Source organism: Aptenodytes patagonicus, chromosome 17 (genome assembly GCF_965638725.1).
Source record: "Aptenodytes patagonicus chromosome 17, bAptPat1.pri.cur, whole genome shotgun sequence".
Taxonomy (NCBI): Eukaryota; Metazoa; Chordata; class Aves; order Sphenisciformes; family Spheniscidae; genus Aptenodytes; species Aptenodytes patagonicus.
The window spans coordinates 9,202,345-9,215,454 of record NC_134965.1 but is presented as its reverse complement, the minus strand read 5'-3'; the positions used below and the strand labels follow the sequence as shown (position 1 = coordinate 9,215,454).

Here is a 13,110-nt window from a genome sequence, read left to right as displayed (position 1 = left end):
AGGGGAAGTTTGACCAGAATAACTAAACACACTGCCGTGGCACTGGGATTCGAACAGGATCTGAAGGGCCGAGATCTGAAAAACTGCTCGATGAAGGGCTGCGGAATTTGCATGCAGGTCACTCATTTGAGCTGGGTCCTTGTTTAGTCTCTGGGAGAGTTTCTAGGTGTCAATATTTCCAGCACCAGCAGACTACAATAAACCTATTTACAAACAGCACCTTCACTTGCTTTTGCTGCTGAAAGAGGTCGGAGATGAAGCGAGCTGTATTTGTCCGCCTTTCCCAAAGGGAGCCTCATTACTAGAGATGTTGGAAGAGTGATGCACGATAACCCCGCAGGGCTTGTGCTGCTCCTCTCTCCCAAGGAATACACACAGATATTTGCCATTTATTGCTGGCAGGCGGCGGCCGCCCCGCAGCACTCAGAGGGATGTACTGCTCTGCTCTGACAAGCCACACGCCACGACAATAAAATACTCAGCGTGCTCAAAAAGCATGGCCGGGCAGCGGGCACCAGTACCACGTATATCCGACCACAGTGATCCTTCAAAAGCACAGAGTGTGCCGAGTTTGTTTATTTTTAACATCGTACTGTGCAAGAGCTGCAGCCCACTGACAGAGACCACCAGCGGCCTGCAGCTCAGCAAGGACCACCGATTTCCAGGGTCAGAGTGAAGAAAACACAGAGTAACAGCCCTGGAGATGGATTTGTGGCTCTCTCCCAGCTGCGCTACCTTGGTTCAGCCAAATTAGTCCCTCAGATGTGAGCCAGGACTCACGATCACAAGAGCAACAGATCTGAGAAGGAATTAGCACCTTTCAGGTTGCTTGTCTGAGTACACAAGAGAAGTACACTTTCATCTGGCAGCAGCTCCCCAGAATACAGACATCACTGTTCCAAGTTTCCGTAAAAACTTTCATCCTCAAAAGTGCTAATGGTCTTCACAGTAAGCCCTTTTCTGCCTTACCACCAAAATGCAGCCCTTTCCGAGGTAGAAACGTCACCTGAACGGTGCCTGGGTTGGCCCAAAGAAAAGCAGAGAGAAGACTGCTTTTCCTAATGTCTAAGCAGAACAATGAATGAAGGTTATTTTCTTCCTGTTCATGGAAAGATTTTTCTTGTATCTCTCCCCAGGCTATAAACATGCACATGGAAGTTAAATTACTGATCTGGGAAAATAATCAAGAGATCAGCTGAGTCGAGCAGAACATGAACGCGTGGCTCCAAGGACCCAGGGAGCACAACATGTACGCCACTTGCCCACCCCTCCTGCGTGGATAAGCAGAACACATAGCATCCTTATGAAAACTGTTCTCAGGGCTAAGGACTCACTTATCTACATCAACCCCCAAAGGCAGGAGTCCGGCACTGTCCGGCTCATCCCAGCACTATCCCAGACAGCCCACTTCACCCTAGGTGCTCTCACCATTTTCTCCTCTCCTTCCTTCCCTCCCTCCAGCATACCCAGGAATTTATGAGGCAGGTAAACCTTTCTCGGAGGACTGCACGCCTCCCAGTCCTTATTGTCACTGTCCTCCCACTGGGGATTTGTAACAAAATTAATGGTGGCATCAGCAGAGCTATCACAGCTTTTAAAGGAGAAAGTGTCAGAGGGCTCTGTGGGACAGTTTCCAGATATGCTTAAAATTATTCTTATATTACCAGTGAAAAATAATGCCCTTGTGGTAGGCATACCTGTGTGGTACACTTAACGAGTAACTCGGGTGAAACTGGATTGAAACAGCAGCAGATACTGAGATTCCCATCACACGGCATTGGAAAAGTTCACGTGTTTCAGTAGGTTTCTTGTAAGGTTAGTGACGCGGTTCCTGGAAAAGCAATCAGCAAGCTCCAGCCTACCTTCTAGATTTGTCCTTTAACAAAAAGTAATGTCTTCCCCATCAATAACACCATCGACCCAAATCTGCAACTGTAATTCTAAAAATTAGCTAATTAAAGCTCACATCACCAGAAGAGCGAGGGAGGCTGCGCGCTCGCTTCGCCTCCTGCCAAAAAAGAGCCAGCCCCAAAGCGAAGGGCAGCAGCTCTTCTGCAGCGCATGAGAGCAGGCAGGAGACTGCAGAGCAAGGCCCGGGAAATGCCGCATTCAAATAAAACTGGGAGGAGTGTTACAGGATTGCTTAGGAATACAGCTGGAACGGGGCCAGCACTTAGCATGCATGAAGGCTGGTACTGTATGAATGATAAAAATAGTAGCAGCTGCTTAGATAGGAAAATACGATTTGGTATCCGTGCAAACCCATCACATAGTGTGGTTCAAAATCTACCCGCTATCAGGTCACAGAAAGATTAAGGCTGAGATACCTTCTTTTGGTGTAAACTTAGTTGCAAGACCCTCTCTTTCTTCAAGAGGTCTCACTTTGCTTTGGAAAAGCTTTCTGCTCCAGCATTAGGAAGGTGAGTTTTAATCAGGCTCTGTTCGGTGCTTAATATCACAGAAGCAGAGTCTGAAGGGGTGGCAGGAGCCTAGGTTAGGAGCATGGCCAGAAGGCACGGCAATGGCTTTGCTTTGGAAATCCGTGGACAAGGAAGTGGTCTTTAGGTACATGTATACACACGCACGGCCAAGCCAGTCCCCGCAGGCAGGATCACTTCCCCTGGCTCTGATACATCCCCGCTTCTAACACAAAACACACCATGGATTAACGGGGCGCAGAGACCCCATGCAGCACTTTGGAAAAGGAAGCAGAGCGCGATGCTTCTTCCCTCGGGAAGAGCCACGTACTACCAGGAGCAGCAGAAGCTGCTTTCAAACCCGGGGACACAGGCAGAGCTGAACTCCTGAGGGTGGATTGTTTCCTTTAGCACAGGCAGCCCAAAAAACTTGCAAAGCAGGCAGGCTTCTTGGCTGTTACCAGAGATCCATCAGCTGCACATGTGCTCCTCTCCTTCCCAAGGGCATGGCAGTCTGGAGAGGCAGAATTATCAGCTACAGTTTTAAATCACCCTGCCCCACAACATTTACCTTGGTGAATTACAAAAGGTTTGTTTATGCAGATGGATGCAACATGGCCTTCACCATCAGCAAGAACCAGCTGGAAGAAGCACGTTAATGAAAGAGCAGGATATTGAGTTCTTCCCAAAAGATCCCATGAAGATAGAGCCTGCTGACTTGGCTGGCAGAAAGAGATACTAACAACAACAGCAGCCGCAATTTGTTCTCAGTCATATTAAAGATTTAGCCCTTTGTTCCAGTCTTTTGCTCACCTGAACATTTGCAGACAAGCAAATGGCCATTACTGCACCATCCCTCTTAATTCTCCAAAGCAATCCTGCCAGCAGGAATAAAGTCCTAAAATGCATCTTCTGCATCTGGGAAGCATGTGAGACCCAAACTCTTGTTCTGAGTTGTAGTAATCACTGAGTAGCAACTGCAGTATGACGGCTATGGAGAATGTTTTGGCCTTCACGCTAGCTTGCTGCAACTAAATCTGACAATATAATCTCTATTTCTTATTAATCACATCTTGATTTTCACCGTTTTGTAACCATCCTGGAAATAAACACTAAATCCAGGTCTATTTGCCTCATGATTGTTGGAAGCCTGAATTGACTTATAGAAAGGCTCATAAGCAAGCTTACAAATACATAACTGACAGTGTGAATCCCTCTCATCCACTGGGCAAGTAAATGCACTTGAGAAATTCCAGGAGCCAACTCTGTGCAATGGAAGTTTTGCCATCTACTGTGACAGTCCCAGCCCTGCTGTCAACACATATCTAGGGCAAGAGACAAACACCACCCAAAACGCCTGCTCCCTTCTTCCCCTTCCCCCCTGAGCCGGCAGTGAATGGGAAACGGGTGGTCTCTCCCCTGTTCAGAGGCACAAGTGCCTCATCCCCCCATTTCCAAAAGCCATCGAGACCTGAAAACTCAGCAGAGCTCTAGCAGTTGTTTGAAGTCTGTGCCTGTTGCACCCTGAACGGATGAGCAAAGGGGTTAGCTGCTGTGGATGCGGAGGATCACTAACAGATAATGCTCGGCACAGCCCACAGGGAAATGCGCTGAGTGGAAAGGCAAAACCTTACTGGAGTAACGAGAAGCCCCGAGACCTTATTCTCAGCAGATCTTTGTCCCAGGCATGCAGCCGAGCACAATTCTGCGATGTAATGATGTGCTGGATTTTCCCCTTCCTCTCTCCCTCTCTGAAGGTCACACAAGGACAACCCTTTCTGTTCCCACTAAAAGCCTCTTCTCTGCGGGATTCTTCACACAGCAAGAATGGGCATGAGCTGTCCCCACTCTTCGCTTGTCCCCTTCAAGGGGGCAGGCTACTATAAGGCTGAAATTTCAATAAAGAGCAAGTTGAGATGGAGGCAGATGAGATATCCCTTCTGTAATGTTCAGAGGAAATCATCCCGCAAAGCACAGCTCTCAAGAAGAACTGGAATTAAAATTTCCTTAAATAAATATAAGGAAAGAGTCCATGAGGGAGAGCAGCCAACAGGAACAAGGAGTTGTGCTCAGGTCAGCCTCTGTCGTCCATCACCTCGCAGATCTCCCAGGCAGATTGCGCCGAGGGCAGGCCAGCTTAGGACAGAACTGGTGGCTTCGTGTCGCTGCTCCTAACGACGCCATCTGCAAACGGAAAGAGCTGCTGCGTCCCTGTGGTCCAGCACCGGCGCTGCCACACGGCCCAGCAGGTACCATACAAGAGCAGGGCAGTGGGGACCTTGGGACTGGGTTCCTTCATAAGCCGTGGTCAAATGGCAACCAGCTCACAGGAATTTGTCTGTCTGCATAACTGGGAGATGGAGGAAGGTGAGAAAGGAAGGGTCTGACCCACTGGTGCAACTGTTCCTTCCCTTCTCCAGGAGCCAAAACATCTGAGTCAAATTTCACCATTAACTGCTCAGTTGGAGGGACTCTGCTTTCTAGTCATCTCCCAGGGGACAGCAGCAGTTCCTGCCCCGAGGGAGGTCAGGTCTCCGGGCCGGAATTTGGCCCAGCGCTGCGCTCTCTGCAAGGAGAGATCATGCCCTAACCGTGTAGGTCTCTGCAAGGAGGCTGCAGCTCTGAAGGACACATGGAGTGGCTGTGACAACCTCTATGGACAGACAACAGGTTACTTACATCCGCAAACACTTATCCTTCCCTCCACTCGCTACCCTCTGTCCATCTGGGCTCCAATCCGTTGCATACACCTAGTAGTAGGGAAAGACCCAGTTATTTCTTCTGGGAGGAGGAGCCATTCCTGCTTCTCTCAAACACCTCAGCTAGACCAGACACCTCACCTCGTCCGCATGGCCAGGAAGATCAATGGCCAGTTTCTTCATCTTGGCATCCCAGACCTTCAGCGTGCTGTCACTGCTCCCGCTCACCAGCAAGCGGCTGTCGGCTGACCAAGCGATCTGATACACAGCCGAGACGTGCCCTCTCAGCGATGTCAGGTACCTGGTGCGGAGGAGGCACGAAGAAGCTATTAGAGGAGCAGGCAGCTGGGTTGTTCCAAACCTGCCCTGGCCCAGCCTTCACATTTCTTCTCTACTTGTCAGCAAGCAAGCACAGTCACAGGTTGCTCAGCACAGCCCAAGCCAGCACAGACAAGGCAGTCAATTGTTATAGAGAGTCCACAGGTGGTTCAGTCTGTCTAAAAACCCTCCCAGATGGGCTCAGAGCCTTCTAGGGGACGGCTCTTCATCTCAACTCCTCTGCCAAGAAACCCTTATCCAGCAGGCAACACTACAAGCCTTACTGTACAGATGTGTCCTTCCTCTCTCTGGCTGAACAGCTGGGATTTAGAAGGACCGTTAAAATTACTGACATGAAACCCAAGCTCATCAGTATAAAGGCTGATTTACAGGGAGGGACTGCTGCCCCAGAGAGCTCACCAATACTCTAGCTGAAGGTTAAAAGCTGGACTAGAGGAGCATCCAAACACCACCACCAGCACTTGTAACTACAAGAATTTGCATCGTCCAGAACAAGCTGTTCTCTGGCATAGGAACTGTTTAAACTGGGTCAGTCTACAGTGTGCAACGCACACGTCTTCAGGAGTGGAACATCCCATCCCACTGCAGCTGCACCTGCTCTGGAGAACCGACCCTGCAGCAGGCAGCATGTGCCACACGGGTGCCAGGCAGTGCTGTGGCTGGGTGACAGCGGGGTTGTACACACCCGGCCAAGCACAGACCCCGTAATACAAGAAGAGCCAGACAAGGGACTTCCCAAGGGCAGAGAGAGACAGAGGCAGCAGAATTACTTTGCATGAGTTCAGGCTACAGAGATGCTGAACACACCAGGAAGTTGCTGGCAATGACATTGGGGCCCATCTCTGCATAACCTGTGCATTCCACACAGACCCCATACAAACACCACCTCTGTAACAGAACAAACCAACTCACTTTCCTGTCCTACCATCCCAGAGCTTTATGGACTTGTCAAAGGAAGCACTAGCTATTATCCGGGTGTCTGGCGAGAAGAGGACTTGGTTAATCAATGCCTGGTGGCCTGTCATTCTCTCCAGCGGCTTCTTGTCTTCTGCTGGTCTCCAAAGAAACAGCGTGAAATCATCTGACCCCGAGACGAGCCTTTCTGGTTCCTGGCCCTGAGAAAGGGATGAAAGAGCCCAAGTCTTGTACAAGCCAGATGTGGAGAGCTCGGAAGCACACCAGCGTTGGGGTCAACAGCCAACTGTGTGCTTCCACCAGTAATAGTGTTAGAATTGACAGTAGGGAGAAAAGGGACTTACCCTGACTTGGTCATACCTCTGCTGTGCCTTGTCCTTCAGTTCTGCCACTGAAAGAGGGAAAGGGAGAGGGAAAGAAAGAGAGATTTGCAATCCTTAGGTGAAAGGAAGCTTTATAACCCTGTGATGCCAATTCCAATCCTGGCTCCGTGGGCCAAGCATTTGTGACTGCTCACCCACTTTCTCTTTGCCAAGGGCGATATTGGGAGCAAAAGCCCTTGAAAACAGAGTGACCTTCCCATCCCTCAGACCGCTTGACCCTGTGCATGGACAAGGAAGATCGAGGCTGCCAGCATGACCGACACCAGCACAGGACCTGCTCCCAGCTCTCAAGATTGCTTTGGCTCGTGGCAGCGTTAAGAGGAGACATCAGGTCTCCTCACTATCCTCCCCACCGCCTCCCCCAGCCCACAACACAGGTGCTGCACTTACAGGAGCCGCTTACATCCTGTGGGTTGATGGTGGCTTCAGCAGGTTCAAAGGCACCGGTGCGGAGAACGTAGTCGGTGCTAAGGGCCATGGTGTTCACCCAGTGAGCGTGGCCCTGCAAGGTGCGGCAGAGGACCCCCTGGAAACAAAACCACCCGCTTAGAGAGGGATGGGCAGGACAGAGCCAGACTGCGCAGGACCCACCAGTCCCATTGGGCTGCGAGGACCAACCCTAAACTTTCCAAACCCTCTTGCCCAAGCTGCAGGCAGGACTGTAGCCACGCTTAGCATGGAAGAAATGACACTGTTGAGCTCCAGGAACTAGTTTCCCACAGGGCCTTGCAAGGAACCCACCAGCACAGGTCGCTCCAGGGATGTTTCCAGCTTTCAGCCCCATTTTATGCTTTTAGGGATGAAAACATTGCACAACGGCTACCCCTTTCAAAAGGTGTCAAGCAACAGGCTCTGACAGGTCAAGAGGATACAGCACCCACTCTGCACCTCCATTTTCCAGGGCACAAGCTGTGCCAGGAAGAACAGATAAAGCTGCAACACAGCGTGTCCAGCCCTCTTTGCCAGCAGCCCCAGGGCTGCCTGCCTCACTTACGTCCTGGCTCCTCCAGACTTTGATGGTCCTGTCCTGGGAGGAGGAGTAGAGCAAGCCATCGCCCCCCCACTTCACACACGTCACTGACTGCGTGTGGCTCGTGAGGATTTTGTCACACCTGCCCATCAGCGTGTCCCAGATGCGGATGCTGCCATCCTTGGAGGCACTTGCCAGGTAGCGGCACTCCGGGTTTCTGAGCAAAAAGAAGATCAAATCCATTTGCACAGCACGCACAGCTCCTCCACCAAGCCCTCCCCCTACCAGCCCCAGAGGATTCAAGGGTCCAGAAGTCAATAAAACACAACTTTCTCTTTTGGCTTAAGATCAGAGAGAGGCCAGGCAGGGGCAGAGCGCTGACCTACAGAGAACAAGATCCCACAAGGCAGGGGAGAGGTAGACAGATGCTTCCCTCCAAACCAACTCCTGGGCTGCACGCTGGAGGCATCAATCCAGGGTAAACCTGGCACCTGAGGCCTTGGCAATGACCTTGTTTTCACAGGAGGCAGCTTTAATCCGCTGGCTAACGAGGGGACCGCAAACTGGCACCTTCCCCGGGCACTGGCTGGGGAGAGCCCTGGGCAGGGGCATCAGTCTGCCTTACGCAGGCAGCGCAGACCGGCAGCAACGGGAATGCGTTGAATGCTCCCCTGCCTATGCCATGCTTTGCCTCCGGCAGGAAACGTGCCGGCCTGCAGACACGGAGTGCCGCTGTGCTGGCAGGACTGGAAGCAGCAACGTCCATCCACGTGGCTCAGAGGGGGCAAATTTAACACATCTGGAAGCAGCTGGCCACAACCCAGCAAGGAGAGGGGAGCCACAGCCCTCTGTCCTTTGCACAACAGCTTTATCATCGCTGAACACGGTTTTAACGTCAAAGAAAGTGGTCCCTGGCACCAGCAGCAGTGTGGAAGAGCACGGCCCCTCCTGTTGCGCAGGAACTGAGCGGGGAGCGCACCTGGCTGGAGGCAGAGCAGTGGAGCCCTGGCAGGGTCATCTCCCTCCTCTCCATTTCTTCATCCTCCTTTATAATCAGTTTTTGCTAATCCAGTTAGTTGTTTGCAAATAGCTGGAGTTTCCTACTGGCAAATTCAATTTGCAAGGCTCTGCTCTGAAGGGGCCCTGTTTCTTTCTTTTTATTTATTTATATCATGTCTTGGATTATTGGCCACAACTGTCCCTCTCCACCCATCTTTCCCAGACAGAGCTTCAGCCGACTGAAGAGATAAGGGAATTGCACAGTTAATCAGCCCTCATGATAAATAAACCAGACGACAGAGGCAACCGGGATGCAGGAGAGCAGAAAGGGAGTGCTCTGCACAGCCTGAGCTCGGGCACCACGCAGGCAGGCTTTCCTCCTCCCAAGCTCAGCACGCTGGGGAGGAGCACATCAAATGTTTGTCCAGCACCGTGAAAACATTAAGTGTTTTTCATAGGCGACTATCTCTTTTATACAGGGGAAAACAGAGTCACAGCCTGGCAGTGACTTCCCCAGCACCCTTACGGGGACTGCAAGCAGCAGCTGGGACTCCTGGCTCTGAGCTAGACGCATTTTTCCTGGCCCACCCTGGGGGCCATTCTCCTGCACGCACCCCCCCCTGCGCACCATAAGGGGAGAAAGGCAAACAGGAGCCTTTCCCAACCCTTCAGGTCAGGCTGCTCTTTTCCATACGAGTAAAGGGGAAGGGCTGGGCTGGCCCTTCACTTACATGTGGAGCGGTTCCCAGCACAGACACGTGATCCATTTGGAGTGGCCGGTGAGCACCCGGCCGATCTGATTGCCAGTGGCTGGGTCCCAGAGAAATATCTGTCCAAGAGAGGAAGCAAGAGGGTCGCGTCAGGCCACATACATCATGTGAATCCCAGGGACGTTTGGGCTCCATTTAGAAAGGAGTGTCCTTGGGGTCGCATTTACATTGGCAGAAGCAGAGAGCAGAAAGGGAGGGGGGCAGGAGGGTTGGATGCCTTTCCAGATCCCTGCAGCAATCAGCTGACATCTCAAAGCATGAGACTTGATTGCCCTCCTCTCTGCCTAAAACGTTGCTGCTATAAAAAAATACCTGCCTCAACTCAAAACTGATCTAGGTCCCCAAAAAGCCAGCCTGAGCCTTCGACACCCTGTGCCAGAGAGTTAGTGAATGTTTGCAGGGCGCGATGAAAGCCAGAGCGCGCTAAATGCTACTTATTATCGGATTCTGTAGGTGGGACACATGCTGGTTTTCTCTTGTTTTTTCTCTCTCTACATAAATGTTCATTCAAGGAGCCAAGGTATTAGTCATCTCCTACTTAAGAACCTGGAGGAAACAGGGAAACAGAGGACAAGCGGTTCCCTGGGTTAGATTAAAGCCAGAACAGCACCAATCCAGGGCAGAGCCACCCTGGCCCGGCCCGTTTCCTTGAGGCTGGTATCACAGTGGCCTGACAGCGTGGCTGCTCAGAAACTGAGCACGGGACAGCAGCACTCAGCAGCTCCGTGGCCGCCCTTGTTGCTCCCAGACCGTTTGAAGGTCAGAGCAAGTGACTGCCCCTCTGCAGCTCAGCAAGTTACTGACTCACTTTTAATTGCCCACGAGCGCTCCCGCTTCCCCAGGCATTTCTGCGTGCACCTTAAGCACACACATTTTGCCCCACAGCCGGGACAGGGCCCCCTTCGCATTCCTGTAAGAGAGAATTTGGCTGTGTCTGAGCGGGAGCACTGCGAAACGGGCTGCCGCTGCACGTCTGGGTCATGCAAACAGCAGCCCCTAGCCAGGCGATACCCTTTCTCGATCCAGACACCTCCCTCGTGATGGAGCCGTCTGCCAAGGACCATGTCCAAAGCCTGGACTCTTTCCTGCGCCGAGGGAAAAGCGTCTGCCACAAGACAGCAGGGCTCCAAGGCGAGAGGTCTACAAAGCCAACAAAGCCAGGGCACTGCCCGGCAGAGTTCAGAGACACTACTCGCAACTACCGCGACGCATCCACATGCAAAGCTCCTCTGGGGAACGGGAATCCTGCTCAGAACAACTGGATACACCCTTCACGCCCCAGAAAAAACAAGCCTTTGCCCCTAATCCCCCACAGCCCCTTTACCAGGTTTCACTTCAGTTCACAACAGGGCTGCAGAGGGTCTCCACGCTCCCACAGACCACCCCCCGCCCCGGCGCGGCTGTCAGGGCACCTGGCCCCGTGCCAAGGGAGCCAATGCGTACCTGGCTGTTCTTGCAGCCCGAGGCCAGCTTCTTGCCGTCGGGCGACCAGGCGATGCTGAGCACCCAGTGCCGGTGACCTGGCAGAGAGAGCACGAGCGGGCGTGAGTGGAGAGCTGTGACTGTCTGTCCCCGGTGTCCCAGCACGCAGCCACTCCAAGGCAGGACTGGAAGTGGGGAGAACCCTCCGTGTTCCTCCTGGCCAGACCCTCTTCCTCCACTTCGTTAGTCAAAGAGAGCTACTCCCTCCCTGAGCCATGGCCCCAGCTTATACGGCTCCGGCAGCACCCAGGCTCTGCCCTGTTTGTCCCCCCGAGCAGGCAGCGGGTCCCTGAGGGAGGGGAAGGGTCAGGTGCTGCCCTCCTGGGACACCCCCACACCCACCTTTGGCTGTGAACTGCGGCGTCTCTGTGCTGAGGTCCCAGAAGCGGACGGTGGTGTCTCCAGAACCGCTCGCCAGGTACCTGGGAGAGGAGGAAGAGCCCGGCTCAGTGCGGTGCCCTCAGGGGAGGACAGCGGCCACTGCCGAGCCCCCCCACCCACAGCCAGACCCTCGTACTTTCCCGTGGGGCTGAAGGCCACGGAGATGACGGCCTCGGTGTGCCCCTCCAGGGAGCTGGTGCAGCGGGTCACCGCCCGCACCCTGAACACCGCCTGCGGCTGGTAGATGATGTCCAGGACCTTCTCCGTCTCCACTGTCTGCCCTGCCAGGGTCTTCTCCAGCGACGCCACGATCTCGGCATCGTGGACGAAGAAGGCCAGAGGCACCGGCTCATCCTGGGGGAGAACGGGCAGGAGAGGTAGCGAGGGACGGCCCCGGGCTGGGCTCGGGGGGTGCTGGAGGAGCCTGAGCGGGGGGGTCTCACCTTCAGCAGGAGGGCGTTGCAGACCAGCTGCAGCTTGTCCGGGGTGATGTTGACCGGGACGTCGAAGGGGGAGCCCAGGGACTCTCCCGCCTCGTCCCGGAACTGGATCAGGAGCCGCTGCACATCCTCGTCCGGCGACATGCTCTGCGGGACAGCGGGCTCAGGGGGCGGGGACCCACCGGGGAGGGGGGGGAATAGCCCCACAGCACCCCAGCCCGGGCAACGATACCCGCGTGGGGGAGAAGGAGCCGCTACGGGGGAAACCGGCATGGACCCTATGGAGGGGAGACCGGGATCCCACGCGGGCGGGTGCAGGAGGAGCCCCATAGGGGAACCCAGGTGGGGTCAGGAGGCCCCGGAGCGCCCCAACACCCCCACCCCGCCAGCATCTGCGCGCTGCCCCGGCCCCGCTCCCCCTCCATCCCCCGCCGCGGTCCCGCTCCGCCCCGGCCCCCGCTCACCGCGGCCATGTGCCTGCCCGGCCCACGTGGGCCGGAAGCGGCCCCTCCGGGGCGGGAGGCGCTGGGCGCCGCGCTGCTGCCCCCTGGCGGCCGGCGGTGGGGGCAGCGCAGCGCCGGGGAACCGCGGGTTCGAGGCCGCGGTGGGCGCCTCTCCCCGGGGGAGCAGCGGGCGCCGGCCCCGGGGGAGCGAGGGGGGTCGGGGGCCGCGCCGGGGCATTTTCCGTGGTGACCACAAAGGTGCCTTTTATTGCGTTTCTAAAATAGAAGGCAGGAAAACCTGGAAAAATTATCCCAAATATCCCATTCCAATAAAGAACTAAGCCAACGCCGCAGCCATTCCCCGCAGAGGGAAGGGCTGGGGCTGTGATCAAACGTGGTTTATTCACCCCCAATTTATTTATTGGGCTGGACAGGAGGCAGGGAGATCCTGCACTAAGATATCCATAACCCTGCAGACCAACGCTCCATCAAATCTAAGCACCGCTTACGGACCGAAGAGGAAAAACTGGCAAATCAACCACCACGCCTTGCTTTACCCATCGGCCACCACCCGAGCAAAGCAGCTTTGAGAAGTTGCCCCGAGCAGGCGCTTGGCCAGCCCGCAGCGGCCCCCGGCACGCTACCTTCCCCTTGAAGCGCAGGGAGAGGCCCCGCAAATGAGGCAGAGCCCTGGCTGTGATTTCTCCCTTCTTTTTTTGATGGATATTATATTCTGACCAGTCTCCAGGAGCTGCAGGACTACAGCTGTCTGCTACTGAGCCCACTCAAGGTAAGCTGAGCCTCCAGCCCAGGCAGCACAGAAGCTGAAGGAAACACAGCCCTGAGCAATATTTGTACCCAAACCTGTGGCC

At 54.3% G+C, this 13,110-nt stretch overlaps 1 protein-coding gene across 1 annotated transcript; it reads right to left on the bottom strand.

Moving 5' to 3' along the window:
- Positions 1 to 4,339: 4,339 nt before the first annotated feature.
- NLE1 (notchless homolog 1) lies at positions 4,340 to 12,292 on the bottom strand. Its single transcript, XM_076354729.1, has 13 exons — positions 12,260 to 12,292; positions 11,799 to 11,942; positions 11,492 to 11,709; positions 11,317 to 11,396; positions 10,936 to 11,012; positions 9,454 to 9,551; positions 7,748 to 7,940; positions 7,144 to 7,279; positions 6,715 to 6,761; positions 6,368 to 6,570; positions 5,258 to 5,417; positions 5,097 to 5,167; positions 4,340 to 4,601 (listed from the first exon to the last, which is right to left on the bottom strand). Exons 1-13 carry the CDS (start codon positions 12,266 to 12,268, stop codon positions 4,589 to 4,591), a joined length of 1,449 nt encoding a protein of 482 aa, XP_076210844.1. The 5' UTR covers positions 12,269 to 12,292; the 3' UTR covers positions 4,340 to 4,588.
- Positions 12,293 to 13,110: the final 818 nt, after the last annotated feature.

What these genes read in the sequence shown, in the direction of transcription:
- NLE1 (XM_076354729.1), bottom strand. An exon ending in AGAGGTATGACCAAGTCAGG is followed by an intron (nt 6,571 to 6,714) that starts GTAAGTCCCTTT and finishes TCCCTTTCTCAG; the next exon opens with GGCCAGGAACCAGAAAGGCT. An exon ending in TTCCTGGCCATGCGGACGAG is followed by an intron (nt 5,168 to 5,257) that starts GTGAGGTGTCTG and finishes CCCTACTACTAG; the next exon opens with GTGTATGCAACGGATTGGAG.